At 44.5% G+C, this 25,814-nt stretch overlaps 2 protein-coding genes across 4 annotated transcripts; one reads left to right on the plus strand and one right to left on the minus strand.

Moving 5' to 3' along the window:
- Window positions 1–4,987: 4,987 nt before the first annotated feature.
- Window positions 4,988–9,594, minus strand: LOC6587810 (sodium-independent sulfate anion transporter). Of its 2 annotated transcripts, none has more exons than XM_026986558.1 (6): window positions 9,453–9,594; window positions 6,755–7,413; window positions 6,353–6,689; window positions 6,021–6,283; window positions 5,775–5,960; window positions 4,988–5,710 (listed from the first exon to the last, which is right to left on the minus strand). In XM_026986558.1, the coding sequence occupies exons 1-6, from the start codon at window positions 9,481–9,483 to the stop codon at window positions 5,351–5,353; spliced, it is 1,836 nt and encodes a 611-aa protein (XP_026842359.1). In that variant the 5' UTR covers window positions 9,484–9,594; the 3' UTR covers window positions 4,988–5,350. The 2 variants fall into 2 exon arrangements, with proteins under 2 accessions (XP_026842359.1, XP_002014060.2); XM_002014024.2 differs by lacking the exon at window positions 9,453–9,594 and adding an exon at window positions 7,489–7,612.
- A 2,146-nt stretch (window positions 9,595–11,740) lies between these two features.
- LOC6587833 (ataxin-2 homolog) lies at window positions 11,741–19,627 on the plus strand. 2 transcript variants are annotated; one of them, XM_002014025.2, is made up of 5 exons: window positions 11,741–12,140; window positions 14,593–15,014; window positions 15,079–16,012; window positions 16,081–17,555; window positions 17,613–19,627. In XM_002014025.2, exons 1-5 carry the CDS (start codon window positions 12,064–12,066, stop codon window positions 18,053–18,055), a joined length of 3,351 nt encoding a protein of 1,116 aa, XP_002014061.2. In that variant the 5' UTR covers window positions 11,741–12,063; the 3' UTR covers window positions 18,056–19,627. The 2 variants fall into 2 exon arrangements, with proteins under 2 accessions (XP_002014061.2, XP_026840130.1); XM_026984329.1 differs by lacking the exon at window positions 11,741–12,140 and adding an exon at window positions 12,304–12,390.
- Window positions 19,628–25,814: the final 6,187 nt, after the last annotated feature.

Genomic DNA, 25,814 nt, shown 5'->3' on the forward strand with positions numbered 1-25,814 from the left:
CAAACATCTTATCTAAGTATTACCAGATATACGAGACACACACTCAAGTAAACTCAAGTATTGCTGATAAGAACCAACCCATAAATATACATACATACATACATACATATATACATAGCATATATATCTATATATGAATACATTTTAGTTTCTTTACTGGTAAACGCTACTAATTATATTAATTAATTGCTACTACTACTATTGGAATATTGGATGTAATGTGTACAAACTTCTATGTGATTCACTGTATGTGTAACTCTTTGACGTTTTTTTCGTTTCGTCAACTGATGTTTCAGTTATTTTCTACCTTCCACGCCTCCTAAGTTGAATCCCAGAACCACCCGGATTATGCTTTTCACTACATAACCCTCATATGATTTTATTTTTGGCTCACCTTTACGTTTTTAGAACTGCATTTTGCTTTATGTTTAGACAAGAAAGAAAAACACAGCGATACGAAAACGGAATTTAATTTGATTTTGTTCATCGAATCATTGGAGATTGACCCAATCTATCTCTAGATGGTTTCTGATTATGACACAATCGATCACAAAATACACACCTACTATACTTATCCACATGTCTCACTCTTCTCATCAAGGTAGTGTAAATATATAGCGACTAGATCTACTTAGCGAAGTCCGTGCCACCCTGGGTCCAGCATCGAGAGTTTTTTTTCATTCTTTTTTTACAAGACAGAATACCACATATCTGTTGTCGAAAGAAAATGTTGGCACATTTTGTTTTTTATTTTTGTAATGCGAATTCTTGTGTTTACCTTTTGGCCCTAGGCCCCAGTTCATTTTGCGTTTGAAAACTATTAAGAAACGTTGCTAGTTCTACATTGTTTTTGAGTTGTTCTTTTCCAAACAAACAAACAAATTGTCGATCCCGTCGACAGATGTGTGTACATTTTACATTTCGCCGAATAACGTACTCGTATTGCTACTGGTATTCGTTTTGATTGAGAAGACGGAATACCATCTTGGAGCTCATTGATTTCTGCTGCACAGGATCCCGCTTCGGTTCGGTTCGATGCGGTTCGATTCGGTTCTTGAGTAGCCATTGCCATTTCAGTACAGTAGTTAAAGCATGTAGTTGCCATTACTAACATAACCAAAACGAAAACAAAAACGAAAAACCAAAAACCAAAAACATACAACCATCTCAAGTAATCTCAGCAACTACTGCTCGTGGACGAGTCCAAGTGCAACACCCATATTAGAGTTGTTTTTCACTGCTACAAACTAACCAATCCCTTGGCCATTTCGAGTAACCACTTGAGAGAACAAAATGAAAATGATACCTACATATGAAAATATTGAGAAAATTTTACCCATAAATATACTATACGTACAATATATAAATATTTGAACAATTAGTTTGCCATTCGTTTGACGAGATTACCGTACTGTATCCCTGATTGGAGCCATTCTTCGACTAACTCGTTCTCTTTGGTATATTCGATAATCGCCAACTTGCAGGGGATGATCGGCCGCGTTGGTAATCAGCAGCAGCAGCAGCAGCAGCAGCCGTACGGTCAGCAACAGACGCAAATGGGACAACAGCAACAGCAGCAGCAGCAACAACAACAGCAGCAGCAGCAGCAGACACAGCAACAGCAAATGGGACAACCTGGAATGATGGGCATGGGCCAGCAGCCGCAACAGCAGATGGGGCAACAGCAGATGGGACAGCAGCCAATGGGCGGCATGGGACAGATGGGGCAAATGGGCCAAATGGGTATGGGAGGACAGCAGCAGCAGCAACAGCCGCCGGTCACGACGCAGGCGCAAACGGGTGGCCTGTTCTCCGGCGCGACTAGCCTGCTCTCTGGTGCTACTTCGGCTGCCACCGGTGGTCTATTTGGGTCGAAGCAACCGCCCAAAACGGATCCAATGCAACCACCCGGCGGTGTGCAGCCAACGCAGCAACAAGCAAATGCCTTTGGTGCACAGCCCGGGATGCAACAGCAGGGCATGCAACAGGGTATGCAACAGGGCATGCAACAGGGTATGCAGCAACAGGGCATGCAACAGCAGGGCATGCAACAGCAGGGCATGCAACAGCAGGGTATGCAGCAACAGGGCATGCAGCAGGGCATGCAACAGGGCATGCAACAACCGCAACAGCAGCAGCAACAACAACAACAAGTGCCACCGCAAGCCCAGCCCCCGCCGCAGGGCGGCGGTCTGCTGGGCGGCCTCAAGGGCATTGCAGCGGCGGCGCCCGGCGGCGATGTCCTCTCGAAAGGCAAAGATCTATTTGGCAAATTTGGGTTCGGCTTTGGCAAATAACCCCGGTCATTCCATAGGGTCCTGTTATATTATTCGTAGATTAGACCTATTATTACTACTATGATTATGATTATAATTATTGCTACTGATTATAATTATGATTACTAAGCTAATATAAAACAAAAACCAACAAAAACGCTAAGAATGATAACAAAAACATAAAAATTAAATAAATAAAATGAAACCCAAATCCCCGGTCCACAGTGGGCTAATGTGAAAGTTGTTGTTGATATGATAAAACAAAAAAAAAAAAACAAAAAACAAATGATATGATAAAAACTGCAACTAATAGTACTAATGGTAATATTTTTTATTAATTAAATTGATAGAAAAATATTATGAGTGACAGACAACAACAGCAGCAGCATCCCAGGGCAGCCACAAAAGAAAATCCGACAAATGAATTGTTGTAAAATTATTTAACAAATACAGAAAGAAAAAAAAACAGAATCAAAACCCATTATCCCAAAGACATACATAGATATCGAACACACACACACACAATATACTGAATACATATATACAGAAAATACAGAACAAGATATGGGGATGCGGATGCGGATGCGGATGGGGATGGCATGGGATGTGGACGCGAGGGTGGAGAAAAATACATACATATATATATTATACATATACATACATTATATTTACAATTATTTGTTAACGCACATTGTTAAATTTGCTACTGTTGCTGACCAGTTTATAAATATTAAAAAAAAAAACAAAAAACGAAAAAGAAGAAAACCCAAAAAACGAGAATAAATGATAAAAAAAGGCAAACACATAAGATAAACTAAAAACCCAAAAAACATAAAGATACATATATTATATGTATATATTGAAAGTATATTGAAATCTAACAAATGAGATATACTAAAATTACGTTTATAAATCAAAGAAAAGCAAAGAAAAAAGAACGACCGCATGTTGAGAGTAATGTCAGAGGAAGAACAAATATACATACGAGTACATACATTAAAACTAATGAATAAATGATATGATACATATTTACATACATACATATATACGCATAGACTATATACAAAAATTCGTATTCAAGCCAATCGGGAGCGACCTTTACTTCCAGTCCAGCTAAAACCAAGCCCCAAACGCCCCAAACGCCCCAAACGCCCCAACCCCCTAGCCACACATTTTCGATGATAGATTTCATCTTTCGACTGTTCTCCTAGCTAATACTATTCGATATTCCCCCTCCCCCCATTTCTTTCAGTGTTTTGATGTCCATAGAAGCATATATGCGATAAATATCAGTGTAACTTAAAGCAAACTAAAGACCAAGAGAGATCTACTCCTACATATTGCATATGGGGGATACGATTACCCATAGCCCCATGTGGCATATATGTATAAATAAAAAAAGTACTTAAAAACAAGCACAAGAACTTAGCGTTAGATACAGGAGATAAACAAAGCCCCCACCCCCTAATAATTCCCTAAAATATGGAGAAACTTTCATTCGTACTTTCCTCTTTCGACCCCCTTTGCTACTAATGCTATCTATCCAAACCAATACATAAGTACTACTCGGAACCCTACTTTACCTATTCCAGATGTTAGATTAACCCATTGCTATTGCCTTTGTTTATCTCTCCGAGGGCTCCGAGAGAAAAAGTTTCCTAAGGTTCCAAAAATTGCTTTAACTCAAATCTCACACACTCACACACACACACACACATACATACATGCGTACCTCTTGCTTTACAAAAAAATATAACAAAACAAAAGAAAAAGAAAAAGTACATATATTAAACGACAAAATTTACCAAAAACAAATACGAGTATATTAAACAAAAGCATATTTAAAAGAGCGCATACATGTATGTACATATGTATATGTACGAGCATATGTATGTGCTTGGATGGCAATGAATTGTGAGCAAAATATTACTTTACATACACACACACACACACACACACACAGAGACACCAGCAGACACACACGCAGACACAGACTAAGGCAAACTAAGAACTCAACTGCAGGTTGACACCACTGTACATTGTACGATAAACTGGCAAATAGTAGATTTTGGGCAGACCAGACACTAGATATCAGAATCAGAACTAGTCGAATGATAGCTAAGAAATGTTGAAATGTGTACCCCCATGAGGGGGGTGTTACGAAACAAGTGTTAACTTTTCCCACGTAAATGATTTATATCATACAATCAAAGAGAAAATACCATTGTATTATTTAGAGACACTTCCGAGGGACAAGCAGCGCAATCGACAGATCAGAAAATGACAAGCAACACTTACAGAACAATCTTACGAGAAGAAAGCCCCAACTTCGGCTTCCACCACCGGAGTGGTTATATCATCTGCAGGGATATACCGCGGCTACACAGATACTTATACACAGTTAACACAGAGATACACTATATAATCACCCCACATACAAGTACACACGAGTATATACAACAATTTATTTCAATGGAAACCAGAGATAAATACCAGAAAAAACCAAAACCCCACACACAGACAAACAGGAAGATAATAGCGGAAAATACTATGACAAAAAAAAACAAAACAAAAAAAAATGAAAAACCAACTAAATTGTTATACTGTATTATTATACTTTTTCTATAAATTATAATTTCCTTATTGAACAAACAAAAAAGCGAAAAAAAACATAATAATTAAACAACAATTTCAAAGAAAACAATATGGCTCTCAATGGACTTAATTTCATTCAGAATTTTCAGTGCTCCAGCAGAAAAAATTACTCATACGACGTGTAGATGTTGTTTTTTTATGAACCTCCACCTGCTGGGGAGGGCCATTATCTTTACAGCCGAACAGAGCATACAATATATAGTTAAATAATGCAATTAAGTATTTACAGAGCCGCTTACTAAATAACTTAATCTACAGAGCTAACCATAAAAGCATTTGCGCAATGCCTGGCCCGCCCGTCACTGGCAAACGTCAAACGGTGGCAGTTCCCCAGAAACATTTATCTAGATACAATACAAACCGACGCTGACAGGATGACTGACGTGGGTGGCAGCGGGGCTTTAGATAGGAACAAACATTCAAAGTTTCGCTTCGAGCTGCGGCGCCACAGACTCTTTCTCCTGCTGCAGGTGACTAATCAACTGACTGTCCTCCTGGCAGAAGCGAAGATTGCCATTCACTGGCAGCATTTCCTGCACCTTCAAGCTCATGTTCTGGAGGATCAACAGCACATCGTTCTCGGCCATCTCCTTGCTGACTGCCGTCAGCATCTCTGTGAAGGTGGCATCGAACTGCATGAAGCGGGTACAGTCCAGGACAACGGGGAAATCGTTGCGATAGAGCGAACAGGCACCTCTCAGCTCCCCGCGGAGAGTGTCCACGCCCGTGTAATAGATGTCCGAAAGGGGCACAACATGCACATAAGTTAGGGATTCGTGCTGTAAAGACAGGATATATCTTAGGCATAAGAGAATTCAGAATTTCCATTCTTTCGGGTCGTACCTTTTTCAGGGAAACTTCTATTTTAGGATTACCCAGCCGCAGCAGAATAAACACCATGCTCAGAACAATGCCAAAGAGCAGGCCCAACTCCACACCCGCCACCAGGCAGATGATGAAGCTGCCCACCCAGCTGAAGAAATCCTTTTTGTTGGTCTGCCACAGCTCCCTCACGGGGGCCACATCAATCTGTGGAATTATAAATATATATATGATATGTGACTATGAGTACAGTACAAATCCACCCACCATAAAGATCACGGCTGCAATGAGCACAGCCGAGAGCGAAGCCTTGGGTATGTACTGGAAGTACGGCGTAAGTATGCTCAAGGCGGAAAGCACAATCAGGCCCGTGTAGATGCCAGCCATAGGTGTGCGTACGCCCGAGGCCTGACTGACCGCCGAGCGGGTGAATGCCCCACAGGTGGGCATGGCACTGAAAAAGGAACCCGCTATGTTGCACAGGCCCAGCGTCAGCATCTCCTGCGAGGCATCCAGGTTTCCATCTTTCACTGCAAAAAAAAAACCACACCCAAAATGAGGCAACATTCGATAGTTGATCGAACATTACGTATACGTACCAAAAGCCTTGGCAATGGCCACATTGGCCAATACGGCTACAATGGGGACGACAATGATGCCGCTGCCCAGCTCATGGAGGATATCCGTGAAGACGTAGGTACGATTCTGGTATTCGAAGGCGAAGGGCGGCAGCTTGATCGAAGGCATGGCCGACGACACTTTGGAGGAGAGGGCAAAGGGTACCGCTTCCATGGAGCTCTTCTTCACCCAAATGAAGACCAGCAAGCCGGTGAAGAAGACCACGAGGGCATTGCGCGAGATGCTAATGTACCACAGCACCTTCTTCAGGCGACGCGTCAGCGACGTGTCCTGCTTGAATTTCACTTGAGAAAGTAGCTGTGGAGCAAAAGAGATAGATTACTTCACCCGGGGACTGTTTAGTAATCTCTCTCAAAACTTACACGCAACGACAGCAGCACGCACAAGCAGGATATACCCATGGCGGCATCCGAGGGTTTAATGCTGCTAAAGAACTCCCCGATCGAAGAGAATCCTTTCATGCGAACACCCAAGAGATTCTTGATCTGAGCAAACACCACAATCACAGCCGTGCCGGAGGTGAATGCCTTGGTCACAGGACCCGGAATGAAGCTCACTATGAACCCCAGCTGGAACACGCCCATGGCCAGCTCCACCAGACCCGCAAGGAAGGCCAGCACGATCACAACCTGAACGGGCTTATCCGCACAGAACTGCAGCGTGAGAATGGCCATTAGGCTGGTGGGTCCAATGGAGACCTGCGGTATCGTCCCAAAGAACACGTAGATGATGGATCCAATGAAAGCCGAGTACAGGCCGTACTCGGAGGAGAGGCCCGCGAGCGCCGCATAGGCAATACTCTGTGGTATGATCGTCAGTCCGAGGGTGATGCCCGCTATCAGATCGGCAAAGGCCCGCTCCCGATCGTAGTTCCGTATCCAGCTGAGAATGTAGATGCGACGCAGTAGCCAGTGGGCCTGCTTGGGCTTCGTGTACTTCCCCTCCACGTCAACAGAATGCGACTGGTCGTAGTAGTCGTCGCCATTCTGCAGCGTATACTTTTCCTTCTCCTCGCAGTTGGCTGAAATTAAGGGACAAGTGGAGGGCTCTTCAGTGAAAGTTCGAGTCTCAGGATCTGTTGATCAGTGGCTCCTACGATCGTAAATGGTGGCCACTGTTGCTGGCCCAGACTGGCCCTTAGATGCTCCATCACTCCGTTTGCCCGTGGGCCACAAGCCGAACGTGTGCTTTCGCGGCCAACGCATTTTGTACTGATTTGTCTGTTTCAGCTTTCGGTTTTGCCAATGGGCCAAGTACCCAGCACCGCGCTCTCTCCCCAACGAATTTTGTTTGATTTTTATTCAAGGCAAGGGGAATTTTTTAGCATTTTAACACGGAACGAGCAGCAGCAGTCCGGCTTGCCCCGAAGCACAGCCGATCCGAAACAAAATACAGTTTAATTGTGTGAAAACGAAACGTAATTAAGCACATATGCATGCTCGGATGGGTGTATCTGTACTTGTGTAATAGTTATAAATAACCGAGAGATTCTTTACTTCGATTGAGAGACATTATCAGTCTAGTCGTTTTCTCTGTTTGTTCCGGACTCGGAAACCAGTTTCAGCTTCCTCAAAATGTACCGAGCTATTATGCAAATTTTGATATCGTAGCCCCGAGATTTGTAGCTTAGTTTAAATTGTGTCAGCAAATCATATAGAGCAAACATTACCCGGAGACATGCCCGATTGTATGATTAAAATTCACTAGAAAAATGCAAGCTGCAAATTAGCACATTTTGTACTATAAAAAAAGACCGACTCTTTTGGGAGACTGTGAGTCATCAGTCTAACTACAGGAACAATTGATTCGAATTGGGTGTTAGCTTTGGCTCAAATTGCGCTAAAAGCTTGTGCCAATATTAAGTATCCCATAGTTGTACATCACGGTTGTAACGGTTGGGTAATCTTATTTCAAAAAAAACAAGAACCAAGAACTGCTCAATCCCTTTTTCATTCATCTAATCAATAAAATCATGAAATATCCGTATAAACAATCAATGGGAGATACTCGCACATTTATCACGCTTCCAGCGCATGTAGAGCCCTGCGGTTGACTCTCTACCCAACTGCTTAATAAAATATAAATATACTCGTAGTAATTATTATAACGACGCCCAACCAATTTAAGCCATAATACAATCAAATCATTATATGATTTCGCTTTTATCATTTATGTGGTCGATCTGTTTGTAAAATTTAAATATATTTTGTCATAGCAGCAATATTTATCGGTCATGTTGAACCCAAAATAAAAACCAAAAATTAATGTTAATTTGTAACATCAGGCCAACAATTTTTAACAGCTTTTGTTGGCCAGATTTGCAGCTTTTCTCTAGCTGCTAATTAATGCGGGCGATCGGTAACAGGTATAGAAATCACAGGTGTAATCTGTTTAGAAGTAAAGAAAAATGTGAGGGATAGATGTACAGGTCAATGTACATAGTCCGAGGAATATAATTGTTGGAATTTGAGGTTTTGTTTGGATGAAAGGTACAATGTTCGTATCGTGGAGTAATACAACCAGCGGATATTCCAAAGGATATGAAGACTAATATACGCTCAGAGAAAAAAGCTCAGAGAATCGAATAGTTCCACTTTGATTTAGAAATGTCTAGCAATATGGTAACACCGAGAATGAAAGTGTTTTCACTTGCATTTTAGCATTACTATGCAAATATTTGATCTAAATATATTTCATATTTATCTAGATATATTTCTTATTTAAAATAAATATATTTTAGATACATATATTTATTTTAAATTGTTTTTTATTTAATTTCGATTTTGGCAGCATTATGAAGATTAAATTAAAAACAGAACATTTCTTTTAAAGATGGGTGGGTGTGTTTATTTTTACAATACCATATTTATGTCAGTGTAGATAAAGATATGCCCACCGATATAGAGACAGTTGCAGGACCAAAAGTTACAGCCTCCTGTTTCAACATTTCACTTCATCACAACAAATCCTTAACCTGTCCAACCATGTTTAATCCATAAGAATCCACACTTAGTGTCTATACGCACAACTTCGTTGCTACTGCTTTAAAGCTCAACCTACCATCAAAGGATAACTTCTTTACGATCGTCATGCTGCACTTAAGCGTATATCCGTAAAGCCGTTCGATCACAGGACATTCAATATATTTATCTGAAGGATATCGTATCTGTTTGTATATTCCTGTAGGCTTTTCTGTTACACCCGAGTGAACCCAAGTGCACCGTTCCGCAATCTTATGAAAACTGCCGAATGGGCGAATTTCTGAATGATAAATAAGCTGGAGACGGGCAGGGCAGATTTTTCTGATAACACAAAAAATGAAAAAAGTCAAGAAAACGACAAGCGACAAGCAATCCTCCTTCTTTCTGCTCGAGATCAGCGCAACAATGGCACACTTAACGCCCCATCCCATTCGGCAGGCAGATGGGCACACAAACAATGCGGAGAGGCTGGGCCTACAAATAAGTACACTATATAACTGGATATGTCAACCGGGAGCAACATCGCCATGTGGAGGGAACTACGACGATATCGCGGTCCAAGTACGTAGCGGGGGGGAAAGGTGATACTAGTGGGTTGATAAAAATTTCCGCCACCCCACTGGTTGTGGACCCCAAGTTATTTTCCATCTCGGTCTGCTGGTCAATTGGAATTCTCGACAGGCAATATTTGGATTTGAGTTTAGATACCCACAGATCTATTATGTACTTCAATCAAACGGCGACGCCTGGTGACAGTCTTTTGAAAAGCTCTTTGTATCGGGTGTGAAAAGAGCTGCTATAGGTAGATTATGATTAGATTTTGACCCCCACTTCGCCTGGAGGCAGCTAGGTGTTAACTACCCCCCAGCCCACAGGGTATATATATTACAATACTACATGGGGCGCGTGGGTCTGTCTTGGCAGATATACAGCTTCGTTATATCTTAACGAGGCTGTTGGCGAGATGGCGTCGTAATTAGTATCTTAAAAATTATCTCTTACGGAATAGCCACAGTAGCTGCTGGCAAAATATGAATTTACGGCTGACTTTGAAATGTTTAAAGTGCAAAATTGCCGCTTAACAGGAGTTTCTCTTGGCCCCAAGGTCGTTGGGCGTCAGACGCTTATCTGAGTGTGGGGTAAATATGCGGCGTTTTTGTATCTAGACAGCCGCAGAAAGCAGTCGCAACTATTAATAGGTACTTTAATGTTTGTGATCTAGATTTGAAACAAATATTTGTGTGAGTGTCTGACAGCGCAACTTAGTTTTTCCAAGAATGTTGCAAAGCTGCCTTTAATTTTAAAACATTTTAGCGCGCAGAAATTCAAAAATGCCGTTGTAGCTCCAAGTGTTTGGTAGCGATGAAGTATCGTTCTTTCGATAGATGGTCTATCGCATAGCTGCTTATCGAATATATCGAGTATACACAATTCGGTCGTACCACCGATTACGGTATATTTTATACCTCACTCTGTATATTTTGACGTCGAAATTTGGTATATTAAATAGCATAAAGAACAAAACTTCCATACACATTTTAATTTTCGCTCTCTCAAATCGTGCTTCCTGCATCATTTATTGCACTGGATTGCATTCATATCCTTGTCACTCAATCGCTTTAAAACTTAGGCTACATTCCTGTATAGGGATATTACAGAATTGCGGATATGTTTGTCATCTCAAAGCAGCTTGGAAAACAGTACTGCAATAATAATTTCGGAAAATAGGGTATACAAATTTCTATACTCCTAGCAGAATCCCGTTGACCAGCAAAAATAACGTAGCGTGTTCGAAACTTATTTTAGACATATTCAAAAGAGAAGAGGATTACCCAAAATTATCCAATCTAGTAGAAAATTGATTCGTCAGCCGGATAAAATTATAGTTTTAGTGCTGGAAGCCCTAGCTTGCTAGTAATATTGTGCCGAATATCAAAATCGAGGAATATGATTTCCGATCATGGACAGCGAACGATTAACCCATTGTCGACCATTGGGTGGTTTAATAACCTCCCCGAAAATTAATAATCTTGAGGAAGTGAAAGATATCGTTTTTTGTAAGTAAAGAGGAAGGATAGACCGGATTTCCAAAAATAACAATTATTAGCTTAACTTGTTCACCTGCATAAAAAGAGGGGGGGTTAAGTGGGCTAAGCTCATTTCTTTCATCAGTATATTTACGGTGTATTTTGAAAATGAGACCATATATTTCGGTATATTTCTGAGAGTCGGACAGTGTAGGAGGAATTAAAAAGATAACAAAATACTCTTCGCGTGAAAAGTTAATAAATTAAATAAAGACTTTTTTCAATAAACCAAATTCGACCTGTATTGTTCTATCATTGTTCGGTGCAAGTGCTGCAAATAAGCAATGGTAACTAGGGATGGTAAAATATCGACATCGAAATCCAACCTTGTCAACTCGTTATCGCTCTCGTACGCAGGGAAAAAATAAATTTAGCAACAAAAGCATATTTAGCAGCAAAGTAACCGTGCTGAACGCCGCCAATATTGCTTTTTTTGGCTAGAAAACGCCTCGCGTCGTGTTAAAAGTGACCGCCCACCACGCGATTATATCAAATATAAATCAGAAAATAGCCCAAGCAAAGGAAAAACGCAAAGTTTCATACGTTTCATCGTTCGTCCACTCTTCTGGTGCTGGCAATTGGCTTGCACTCCCCCAATCTATTATGAACAACAATAGTAAGCGGAAAACTCGACCTAGTGGAGGAGGTGGCGGTGGCGGAGCCAGCGGCGGCATCTCAAGGTAAGAAGAAGCACCAGCTGCAGTGGAAAAGCGAATGCAAAAAAAGACAAAAGCGACAGACACAAGGAAAAAAGAAACGATACGAAGCGAAAAAAAAAAAATAAAACACACACACAAGTGTAATCGGTCGTGTGTTGTGTGGGGCTGGTTTGCTTTTCGCTGCTGCTTGCCGTTGCCCTGACAAATTGAAAACCCGACGACTAAAAACGCCACTGAAAGAAAGAGCGCTCTCCCGGTCCGGTCGAGAAAGGTGAAAGCGCGTCTCGTGTCTGTTTCGTGGTGGCAGCTTTTGTTTTTGTTATTCTTTCTAGTGGCTGCAACTAAATCGAATCGAGGAATTCCTTTCCCGTTTCGTATTGTCTGAAATCATTCTGAATTTTTGGAAGACCAAATCGTAAATGCAAATGGCGCTTATATAAGAGGCCCAGCTGTGTGCTTGTGTGTGTCAAATCAGTGTGTTTAGTGTTCATTGGTGTGCGTTTATCGGTGTCAGTGTGTGTGTCGTGTGTATGTGTGTGCTTTCAGCACCAGATTTTATGCTTTGTTTACATTTCCCTTTCGCCAGAAAAAATTAGTACAAAAACATAATTTGTTTAAAGGTTTCCGTTGTCGCATTAGTGGCTCATGTTCCCCCCAAAGAGTGCCTTCGCCTCGCTCGCTCGCACCCCCAAACAGTTGGACCCAGTTCCCCTCTTGCCGCGCCGCCGCTGCTGCGCCCTTAAAATGTTCAATTGAAATATGACTGCAGCGCGCCGCACACACACAACTACACACATCCGCATTTGTGCACAGTTCCGGGCATAAGTATTGGCACGGCTCTGTATGTAGCGTTCTCTGTCTCTAGAAACGATGGAATGTGAATAAATGTTAAAAGCAGATAAAAGGCAGAATTAATGGGGTTCCTAGAGTTAAACATTTTCAGTCGTGCCAATACTTATCGCCATAGCTGTTTATGGTACACGATCATTATTTATTTATATACCAACACACATGCATGTGTATAATTGTGAGCACTGTGGGGCCTGGCGAGGGCCAGGCCAGGCCAGTGATGCACGCACACGCGCGCACGTATTGTACTATAGTTTTTCTTTTTGTTTTCTTCGTTTGCCTCTTTTTTCGACTGCATTTTCTTGCACAGTAAGCATTTTGCAGTTCTGCCTCTGCCATTGCTATGACGTGCAGCGGCTGCGCTGCGCTGAGTTTCTTTTGGCACACTTCGTCTCCCCCTTCGCTCGGCCTCAGCCTCTGCCCCTCCCTGTTGGTGTTCCGCTGGGCGCTCGAAATTTGGGTCACTTTACAATTTGCTGACCGAACGATACATCGCATCGCTCTTGTTTCCATTCTACTTCTATGCATATTTATCCGCTATTCTGCCATGCACACTTGCCTTTCGAGAGTGTGCCGTCAGTGCCTTCGTTTCGCTTCAGCCTATTTCTGAGAGCAGCTCTTGCTCTTAACCGTTCTCTCTCTGACTGTCTCTGGCTCACCTTATCGCCACGCATGATTCACTCTTTAAACGCAATCAATTATTTGTTTTCATTCACCAAAATGTGCACAATGCACGCCACTCCTGCCGCTCCCCCTTCGCAGCGACTGCTGCACACCCACGCCCGTTGCTTGCTGTTGTTGCGGCTGTGTGCGTGGCCGGGTTCATTGTGCGTTTCGTTGCGCATTTCACGGTCGTCGATCCTGCACGCAACCAACACCAAGTCCATCCATCCCCCCAAAAAACCAAAACGAACGCCACTGGAAACCGAGCTGAACCGTGATTAAATAGGTCCAAGACAGAGCAGAGTCAGCAGAAAAACGAACGTCGCTTAAAACCATAAATATTTCTGAGAATTCTACAGTAATTACTCACTGTTTTAAACACACAAGCAAAACGTAAACAAAGAGCGGAGGAACCAGATACCCTGAACCCCCGAAAAACGGAATCAGTCCCAGAGGTGATTCCATTTTGTTTCTTTGGCCACACTGCAGTTTTCGTACGGTAAAGCAGCAGCTGGTTGCAAATATTCTTGTGGAAAATCTATCCAATTCGAAATAAAATCAATTTAAGTAGCACGACGAGCGTTTTTGATTTGGAAACCCAGTCGGTGACTTCCATAATTCATTTAGTCGCATAGCGCGCGTATCGGTAAGTTCTAAAAAGCGAACTAAAATGAACACAGGCAAACACACCAACAGACACACACACACAGCCCCACACACACAGCCCCATTGTGGGGGTGGGTCTTTAGAAGGGGCGAGGGTCATGTCGTGTCAGAGTTTGCCAACAACGAAACGAACAAACGAATCGATATCGCTGACGTCCCTGAAACGCTTTTCGCTTTGTCTTTAGCCTGGCTACTATATGGCTATGGCTATCACTCTCGCATCACATGAATATTGGCAGCCCCGAGCCGGAGAGACGTTGTGCTTGTGAATAATTTGTGCCGTGCCATTCTTCCAGATACAACGCCAACGACAACAGTCTGAGACCAGCGAACAATAAGTCAGGTGCGGCTGGAAACAGTGCAGGAGCAGGAGCAGGAACAGGCGGAACAGCAATTCGACCGGTGGCGCAGGGCGTCTATAATAACACGTTTTTCATGCACTCGGCTACGGCGCTGGTGGGCAGCGTTGTGGAGGTGGTCCTGCGTTCGGGTAATATCTACGAAGGCGTATTCCGTACATTCTCGGGCAATTTTGACATCGCACTGGAGCTACCGGCGTGCATTAAGTCCAAGAATCTTCCGGAAGAGGGCAAGGTGCCAAAACACATTATATTCCCGGCCGACACTGTGGTTAAAATCGTGGCGAAGGACTTTGATTCGCAGTACGCCACCGCTGGCGCTTTTAAGACCGATGAAGCCATCTCTGATAAGTGCAATGGTATGTCCTATCTAGTATTCAAATCCTTTCATCTCCAGTGCTTATCATTTTCTCTTCGCTATAGGTGCGCGTCTGGACGAGAAGGAACTGGAGCCGTGGGACTCTGGCGCCAATGGGGACATTGATATAGAACTGGATGGCGCTGCCAATGGCTGGGATGCCAATGAGATGTTCCGCAAAAATGAGAATACATTCGGTGTGACTTCCACTTTCGACGACTCTCTGGCCACGTACACGATCCCACTGGACAAAGGGGATTCGCTAGAGTTCAAGGAGGCCGAGGCAAAGGCTGAAAAACTTGCTGCCGAAATTGAAAACAATCCGACGTGCCGCGACCGTCTGGACTTGGAGAATGGTGATGAGGAGGCACTCTTTGCTGCTGTCGAGCGTCCGGAGCAGGACCATCGCCGCGATGGTGACAGGGAGCGCGAGCGCAACGATCGCGACAGGGAGCGTGAGGAGCGCGACAGAGACCGTGACCGTGATCGTGGCAACAAGCCGCCACGTGGCGCTGGCGATTTCCAGCTGCGCGAGACCATGAGCAGCGATCGGTATATTACAAAGCAGACGCGCGGACCCCAGATGTCGCATGTGGGCATGTCCTCGCAGGGTGGTGGCGGCGGTGGTCGCGATCGTGATAATGGTCTTATGATGCCCGGGGTCATCAGTGGCGGCGGGGCTGGCCAGGGTGGCGCTACGCAGTCGGCTGCAGTTCTCTTGCTTGCAGGCGGCCTGAAGGCCTCTGGGCCAGCCTCGTCCGCCAATGCGGCCGGCATGGACGCCTCCGGCAAGTATTCGATGGTTAAGCGCAAGACGGTCACCCAAGGGGGCAAAGTAATGCGCGGCAATGTGCCCCCCAACAGCAGTGGCGGCGGCAATATCTCTGCCGTTCAAGGCGGCAACGGCAATCCTGTGGGCCAGAGCAAGGGCGGCTATCAGCCCACCATGGTCATGCAGAACCAGTATGCGTATCAGGGCAACTCGCAAATAATGCATGGGTAAGCAAACACCAAAAGCAAAGGCAAGTCCTTCAATATATTAATGTAATTGTTTCGCTCTCGCGCAGGTCCTCTCAATACCGGAACCCATCTCACATGAGCGGCGGCCCCTCCAAGTTGAATGGCGACGCGAACGCCAATACCAATAAGCCGCTTCCCCAGCGACAGATACGCCAGTACCAAGGCTCTCAAAGCAATTCGCTCAACTACGGAGGAGAGCCACAGCCGCAGATGGGAAAGCCCATGCACAGCTCTCATGGCGGCCATCCTGGCCAAAATAGTAATTCGCCGCCGCTGCAGACGGGTGGGCAGCCGCAACAGCAGCAACAGCAACAACAAGCGCCACAACAGCAGCAGCACCAGAACATGGCGCCACAGGGCCAACAGCCACAGCCGCAACGTCAGATGCGGTCTCGCGATAATCAGCTACAGGATCTGCGACAGTTTGGCCAGGACTTCCAGCTAGCTCCAACAAATAATTCACCGCCACAGCAGCAGCCGCAGCAGCCACAGCAGCAACAGCAGCAGGTGCAGGTGCAGGCTCAGGTGCAACAGCAACAGCGTGCTCTTCTGCAATCGGCCTCGCCACCGCAGCAGCAGAGCCAACAACAGCAGCAGCAGCAGCAACAACAGCATGTGCCCATGCAGCACCAAGGGCCACCACCTCATCTGCATCAGGCAGCTCTATCACAGCCACACTATGTGCCTCAACCACAACAGCAGCAGCCGCAGCCTCAGCAGCAGCCACCGCCTCCCCAACAGCAGCAGCAACAGCAGCATGTACCGCTGCACTTGCAACAGAAAGCTCAGCAGCCGCCACAGCAGCAGCAACAGCAACAGCTGGTGGAGACCCAACACCAACTCGTGCCTAAGCAGCATCAACAGCCACCAGCGCAGCAGCAGCAGCAGCAACAGCAGCCACAGCTGGCGCCGGAGCCATCCCAGCAGCCGCTGCCTTTATACCATCCAATGCCACCGCCACAGACGTCGCCGGTAGTGATTACGTCTCCGGTCCTGCTGGAGGCGCCGCCGCCGCAGATACTGACGGCCCAACAGCCGCCGCAGCAGCAGCAGCTGGCGGCCACACCCAAACCAGATGCCTCTCCGGCAACTGGCAGCAACACCACAACGCCCACTGGCATAGTCAGTACGCCCACGACGGCGGCTGCCTCCAGTGCTGGGTCCGAGAAGTCCACGCCTGCTGCTGCATCGAGTGGAGCCACCAGTGGAACCGCAGCCGCAGCTGTCGGCGCACCTGGTGCTACTGGTTCTAGCGGAAGTACGCCTGTGGTAAAGAAACACGTGCTCAATCCTTCGGCCAAGCCTTTTACGCCACGGGCGGGGGCCGGCACACCCAACCCCTCGCGACCCCATACGCCACAGACGCCGGTGCCAATGCCGGGCATTTATACGACCACGGGCACACATGTACCGGCGGCGGCGACCAATCAGCCCATATACGTTGTGCAGCAGCAGCATCCATTCCCGCCACCTACACACCCACAGGCCGGACAGCCACCGCGCCTACGTCGCAATAACTATGGTGAGTCGTACGCACAGAGTTTTTGGAATAATAATCGAACCCTTAATTGTATTACAGCTCCAATGGGAGCCTCGCAGATGCATGTCTCGGCAACCACGGCCACCGGACAGCCGCTTATGGCCGCCGGTCCCATGACGCAGTTCATCCAATACCCGCACGCACCACAACAACATTTCCAATCACAGGGATATGCGCCCATGCCGATGCGCTTGTATCCGGATCAACAGCCGCAGTTGCAGTTCCTGACACAGACGCCACAGTCGACCACGCCATCGCCAGGACAGCCGCATCAGCCGTTCCATCCGCCACCACAGCCCTCCCCTGCCGGCGGGGGACCACAGCCGGCATACACGCCGCCCACACAGCAAACATACCAGTTTATGTGCTTGCATTCCCAACACGTCCTACCCAATCCATATTTCCAAACACAGCCGGCGCCACATCATGCGCCGCAAAATCCACAGTATCAGATTGTGATGCAGCAGCATCACGCACAGTGAGGATGCCACCCGAACAACAGCAACAGCAACAGCTGCACCTGCAGCTGCAGTGCCAATGGGCAGGGGCAGGGGAAGGCATTGTCGCGCTGTAAGGAACGGAATCTGTACGGGCAGGCAGCCAGTCATCAACAAGCCACATTTACACACCACATAGCCACATAGCCACCAGCATACAAAAATCGCTACACCATCCTTCATTCGCATTCGACCTTGAGTAGGCGCGCGCGGCTTTTGTAGTCGCTCCAAGCGATCCCCAAAAAAAACACGCATCCAATCCCATCCCATACCCCCAAAATCGTTTGCCATGTGCAGGAACGGTTCATTCTGTAGTACATCTCACAGACCGAGACAACAACTAGGAAATTATAAAATACAATTAAAAAAAAAAACAAAAACAAAAAGGAAACTAGTAAATTTTGAAATTGCAAGACTTCTACAGCGCACGGAAGCGAACAAAACAACAAAAAAAGCAATCACTGAACAACAAACACCAAACGTATAGAAACTACAAAAAAACAAAATAAACAAAAACAAAAACGAAAAAAAAGCAAAGTTTGAGATGAAGAAGCAAAGCTAAAAGCAGAAGTCGAAGTCGAAGAAACCCCAAATTTATTTGTTAACAACAAAGTGTATAATGAAAGCAATGAGAGGAGCGTTTCCAGCCCCCGGCTCGTCCCGCCCACTTGCGCCCCTAGGCAACTTCCAAATCAAATCTGAAGATTGGCTACTCCAAAATGAATACAAAAAAAAAAAACATAAATCGAAAATCGATTAGCGAAGCGAAAAGAAGTCAAATCAAAAGTTTCAGCAAAAAGTCGGAATAGGACGGAGGAGCTACATTTTGTAAAACATTGTTTTAAACATTATCCTTAGATTGCACCTTTTGCTGTCCTATAGTTTTATCCGATTTGGCGAGCCTCACCAACACACACAAACAAAGACCCCATCACACCGACACAAGACATGCCACAAATTTCCCCCCCAGCCGCACACCCAAAATCCCTCCCGACGAAGAAAGAAAGCGACGTGCAGTCTCACACCAAAACCCAAAAGTCATCATTCCAAGTTGAATTTTCCAAAATGTGCAGGCAGTTGTAACCCCGCGATGGATGGGTGGATTGATGTAGGCCCAAGCCGAAACCCTTTGGGCTTGCACTGCGGGAAATGAAAAAAACGAATGTGGATTTCTAGAAAAGCAATACATTTTTATTTGTTTCCCTCATTTTTCTGTAAAACTAATTAATTTGATAGAAATTGAATTTTGTTTTGTTAGCCTTTGTTTTGCACTTAATTCTATAGCATTTATTGGACATGTTTTGAAAAGTTTTGATACAATTTTCCTTGGCCATTTGGACCAGGATATAGGATCTTGTGTCTCTGACTTCTTTCTGGGTTTTGAGTGCCGCCTCCGTTGTCCTTTTACAAAACTGAAGAAGAACAAACCGTATTAATATACTTTGCCGGTCATAAAAAAAAACACAGTTTGATTATAATTCGTATATGATCAATAAGAGCATCTGTTGTGGTCTGTTTTGTTTTGTAAACCTTCAAGTTTCCTTAAATGAAAAAAAAAACAAGATTATAAAAGGTAACAATTATTATAAATTTAAATAAAAACAAAAACTAAAAAAAAAACGAGAAAAACAAAAAAAAACCAAAAAATATAAAACATGTGTGTATCCTTATTTCCGGTTATCTTGAGCTGGCGGGCAGCCCGTCATCATTTTTCTCCCGGGGAATGGATCGGATCGGATCTGAAAAGAATGGATTGTTAAGGGGGCATTTCATGTTGAAATTTCTGTACCCAAACTCGTCAAAATGGCTGTGATATGATTCAAGAGTACATAAGGTCACAAACATTTTAACGACATGGTATAAGAAAGATGCTTTCCGTCCACTCTGTGCTCCATCCTGCCCTGCCCCGATCGATGATGGATTGCTGGCCATTCCACACGAAACTCATCAAAATGGCTGTGATATGATTTGATAAATGCAACATTTCACAACCGTTTGATGGGTTACGTAAGTATGGGGATGACGGTTTTTTTTTTGTCCAAATAGTACGAGCCGAACACTTGTTGGGCACATGGGGCTGGGGGCTGGGGCTGCACATAGGCGGGGTACATACGAGTATGTACATTTTTTGTGACGCGAAACTGCAATCGATGCTCATTGCAATGCCCATCAAAGCTGGCTGTGATACGCTTCAAATGCAAATATATCTTTCTTCAGCCATTTTTGATGACACTGAAAGTAAGGATACCAAGTGCCGATACGCACGCACACACACACACGCACACGCACACGGACGCAATGCACCAACACCCACACCCACACGCGCCTCAATGCAATGTTCACGTAACTGTGGCGGCGGCAACGTTAAGTGATTTTGGGCGTAATAACGTAGCCATTTACATACGGGGCACAACGCACAACGTAGAGTAAATAACGTAACACATAGGCGGCTTTTCTGTCGTAAACGTATACATATATGTATGCATGCAGTGGGGGTGTGTGTGTGTCTGAGCGAGTGTTAGTGGGTTGTATCCGGCTGTAGTTTTTCTTATTTCCGGCCTTTCAAATTACTCGTCTTATTTACGGGGGAGAGGTTGGAGCTCAATTCGAGTTAACTAAAGGATTAAATTAGACTGTGTTAGTGTGTGTGTGTGTGTATGTATGCGCGCGTGTCCAATGGCGGGGCTCGCGCAGGACTCCTGGTATAGTATCCTTCTTCGTTCCGTTCCGTTCCGGCTTGCTATGCGATATTTCTTACGTTTCAGGGTACTTTTTGTCTGTATCCTTCTTTGTGTTCTGTAGGTTAAGTAGCCGAAATATGTACGTTGCATGTTGCATATGGATCCCGCGATGTGTGCTCTGCCATGCACTCGTATGTGTCTGTGTGTGTGCAAACCCAGCGCCGACTGCGACCACCGCCCTCTGCTGCCGGCCGCTAAAATGTCTGCCATCCAGTCTAACTGCTGTGTTGCCTGTTGTCTGTACGTCTGTCTCTCCGATGTCTGGTGTGCCGTACGTACGTACGTACGTTTGCCGGAGTGCGTCAATGTGTGTTTCTGTGTGTGTACGGCACGGAGTGTTCACCCTTAACATGCCCTTCCCAGGACCCAGACGGCAACAACCACCATACCATTCTCTCTCTCTCTCTCTCTCTGCCCAAGCGGGAGAGTATTACGGGGGAAAAACGAACAATTTTTCAAAACTTAATTTTGGAAGAGAGATGAGCAGAGGAGCAGAGGAGCCGAGTGGCCATGTCCATTAACCGCTAGTTTGGATACATTCTACTGCGAGGAGGACTGACTGTTATTCCATTTGATAATAATTCCAAAATCAATGATTTACTGCGCATTTATGTATCCCTATGTACAGGCAAGGGTGTTTCCCCAGTCGGGCTGATTGATTTGTGGCCAGAGTCGGGTTTGTTGTTGCCGCGTCTGCTGCAGTTTTTGCAGTCGTCCAAATAGTACAATACTCCTTGTACACATACATACAAGCCAGTGTATGTGTAGAGCAGGCGAACGACCGACCATCCCTTATTTTTCTTCTTCCTTTCCTGCTTCTGCTGCTGCTTCTGCTCCTGCCTGGCACTCTTTCTCTACACGCCATCTGCTATGTGTGTGCGTGTGTATTACTACAATCGCAGACGGACTTTTGGGCTTGCCGATGCCGATGCCGATGCCACCCACCCTTCTACCAAACAGCAACCTCATCATCATCATCGTACGGTACGAGTCCTTCCTTCCTGACTCTCTCTCTCTCTCTGTCTCTCTCTCTGTCGTCCAAGCAGTTGTCCTGGTGCTAGTCGGCATTTGTCGTGTGTATACCGAAATTCGTAAAATTTCATTTATGGCTAGGGCTGATTGTTGTTGCTGCTGCCACGGCTGCCACGGCTGACGCTGCCTCTGCCGCTGCCGCTGCCGCTGCTTTGGCTTTGTTCCTGTTTCAGGGCGACGGCCGCCGACGCCGCCGTCTTCACCTTCACTGTCGCAGCCTTTTTTTTGGGGTGTTCCGCCCAATTCAAAGATGGATTTAATGCGCTTTTAATTGAGGGAATCATTGAACTCTACTCCCACTCTTATGCATGATCCTTCTGCCACCGTCCCTTGGGGGTGCTCCTGTGGACAATGTGGTATCGTTCCTTCTGTATCCGCTCTCCTCGGCATCTTCTGTATCCTGCGGACAGGCATATTGTGTCATATACAAACTTTTCACATCCGCTCCATGTATCCTGGATTCACCGCCAGCCTACCCAGGGACATGCCAAGGCCGGGCCCAGCCTTTTGCGCAGTTTCGAATAATGGCCGCAAAACAAAGGATAAAGGAAAGTCGTGGACAAAAAAAAAAACGTAGTTTTCACCGTTTCACTTGAGTTTTTCACAGCTTAAGCCATTTCCTACGCCATTTTCGTGCACACGTACTGGTACGCTGCGACCTTTTCGATTTTTGGCATAATCATTTATTTATTTATTGTGCATTTTACCGTTCGATTAGCAATAATTTATTAACCGGTTTTTCTCGTGACGTTTTCGCCTTTTTACAACCACACAGAGAACGGAACGACGACGGGCCAACCATCGTAGAAATATTCAAAAGGATGGTTTGGTTGTTTTCCACCCTCTCTCTCCCTCTCTCTTTCTCTGCTCTCTCTCTTCGAGACAATATGTACAGGCGGACGCAGGGTATAGCACTATTGGTGAGGGACAGGTAAGCCACTTTTCGCATTGTTACTTGAGTCGGATACTTAGAGCCAGAGTTGAATGCACCTCGTGATTTATTGTACCTTGCGGCCAAACTGCCGCTCGTGAGTGTGTGTTTGGGTGAGAGCGGGAAAATTTGGCAGGACCTTTTCTCTTTTTCAGCGCTCTCTCGGCCCTGCCTTCGGCCTTCGTGTGTAGTTTTCAATTACAACTGCCGATTGGGTGCGCGCGCGAAAAAAGGGCAAAAAAGGCGCGCCCCCGCCCGCCGACCGACAAAATACACACAAAATGTATTCCGTTTTTTTTTCTTCCATTTTCACTTTCGACAGAACTGCGCTGACGCATTGAGAGCGGCTCTCACTTCAGTGTCCCCAGAGAGAGAGAGAGAGAGAGCGCGGATGTATGGGAACTGTACAATGCCGAAGGAGAGATCAATGCACGTATAGGATTCGTTCAACCTCTAGACAGTCATAATGCCAAAGGATACTTTCTGGCAGTTTAATAGAAAGAACTTATCTTTTTCGCTCACTCTCGGTAGTATCGGTAGTAATGCTTTGAAAATAAAAATAATACAAATTTATAAATAATAAAAAACAGAAAATAATTTTTATTTAATGATTTTCATTAGACAAATAATCCCATAATCCTTACGATCCCTGCTTTTAGTGGTAGATAAGTGAGAGTTGGATATGGATATGGAGCGTTACAGTTTCCTTATGAAATTACATTGAAATATTAATGGTATTCCTGAAACCATATAAGAGTCAATTTTAAGAGTTTCTTGAAAAAGACAAAAAAATAAAACACAACCATTTATTACAAATATTTGTAAAAGTATTCTCCCTGCTATATTGAAAACACACTAATAAAACAGAGCCATAAAAATAAACATTTTGAAGTATACTTTGCACGAGACAAAACTTAGGATGTATGCCCAAGCGAGTGGATCGCATCCTCATACTTAGAATTGGCAATATGTATACCTAACCTTTCTTATTTACAATTAAAAACCTCGATTGTGCTGTAAATGGATCAGAAAATACAGGCCATGATTGACTAATCTTGCTGTTCAAGCATTTGGTCCACTCTATTTTAAGCCGAGCTGAAGACCCCTCGAATATGCAGAATAGGCCCTTGCTCTTTAAGCCATCGGCGCTTTCTGTTCTGTCCTTTGCTCCACGTACTCCTAAGTAGAGATATTGGCACATTACTGTAATTTCTGGTTGAGCAAGTGGAGCTCTTAGCACAGGTCCACTGATGCTTATGCACTCGAACTAATTGCAAGGATATACAAACTTTGATGCCGCGAAATGATGCCCATTCTGCTAATTTTGAAACAAATATTGTAATTTAATCAAACATTTATTATGAAAGCCTCTTTGCATGCGATTTGGCGTGGCTTTACCTTTGCCCGCCATCAGGGTTGAGGTGGCCTGGGTCTGCAGCATATTTGCCAATTCGCCGAGATCCTCGGGTGTGATCCTTGCCCTAACGACCTTGACCTTGGGCTTGGCTATGGATTCAGCGAGAGTTCCAATCGATTTTCGTGGTTTCTTTGGCTTGGCAGCCAAAACCAAATGACGCTAGATGATCCTCATCCACAGCGAACACTGTCACCATGATCTGGAAGTCGGACTTGTCCAAGAAAAAGAAATAACTATTTACTTTGATATCCAATCCAATCCAAGTGTGGACCCACTGTGTGGTAATATGGAATCCCAACAATATATGTATGTATATTGAATATAAAATTGAATGTGTCGGGTTTCTTTATTCATTCATTCATTCTTTTACAATAGATAAAATGTTCAACAGCAATAAAAAATATTACACAAATTTTAAAAATGTAAATAAGTTGAATAAATATTGTACGAATTACGCTGTGCACGTTGTTGAGAGTTGATTCTGATTCTGATGCTGTGAGGCAGCACAGCGATTAGGGGGCTGAGAGTGCGCGAAGGTTTGGCCCTAATCGATGCGTTGGTTGTGCCTTCTGCAATTTTTTGTGAGGAATATTGGTTCCGTTCCAGCCACATTGGGGCATGTAAAACAATTAACAAGATGCGGAACCCGTTTCCAGGGGAAGGTTACGTGCTCTGGTAACTGGTAACTGGTATTATGTATTATCTGGGCGTGCGTTCATTCAAAAAGGTGTCTGGGTCTGGCAAGTTAAAACTAAAAACGAGATACATATATTGTTCCTTTTTCTTTTCTTTTTGTTGTTCCTTTGTAAATGGCATCATGTTCAAAATGGTGAATGGGGGCTCTGAACACGGCCGATGTTATTCCTATTCTATATATTTTTATAGTGTACATATAGTACGATGTATGGTGCAGATTGGATGCAGGTTATGCGAATGTGGTGTGTATGCATGCGTGTGATTGGTGTTGAGATACATTCATTGTACGATATTCATTCATACGTGTATAGTATGCATAAATAATGTAAGAACTGTGTTAGCGTTAGAGCTGAAAAATCGAAAGGCATATTATACTACAACATACTGCGCTCTACACATACCATAAGATTAATCGATATTAATATATGTTCAACATGAGCTTAACACGTATTGCAACAGGGCCAGAGTTTCCAAAGTGCTAATAATAAATTTGTAATTTCATCAGCGTTTTTGGGTTCTACTATACGATACGATACGATACGATACGATGATGATTCGTGTGAGTCTTAGCGGCTAGAGGGATTGTAAAATGTTGTGTGCTGGGAGTATGGGAGTGCTAGGCCTAACCAATGTATTTGTATGTATTGTGGGGGTGGGGGGTCGGGGGTCATTATAATTACATTAACGATATTAAATGGTATAATAAATAACTATAATTAGCATACTACATAGATCCCTCCCTCTCTCTCTCTCTCTCTCTCTCTCTATATATATATATATATAGCATGTATGTATGTATGTATGTGGATGTTGTCTCTCTCTATGTTTAATGTTTTATCAAATGCATACTCTTCATCTTTTCCATCTGGGAATAGTATCTTCCCAGTTTATGCCTATCTATATTCCGCTGCTGCTGATTAGCGACTG

This window comes from Drosophila persimilis, unplaced genomic scaffold (genome assembly GCF_003286085.1).
Source record: "Drosophila persimilis strain 14011-0111.01,24,50 unplaced genomic scaffold, DperRS2 tig00000000-arrow-pilon, whole genome shotgun sequence".
NCBI classification, from domain to species: domain Eukaryota; kingdom Metazoa; phylum Arthropoda; class Insecta; order Diptera; family Drosophilidae; genus Drosophila; species Drosophila persimilis.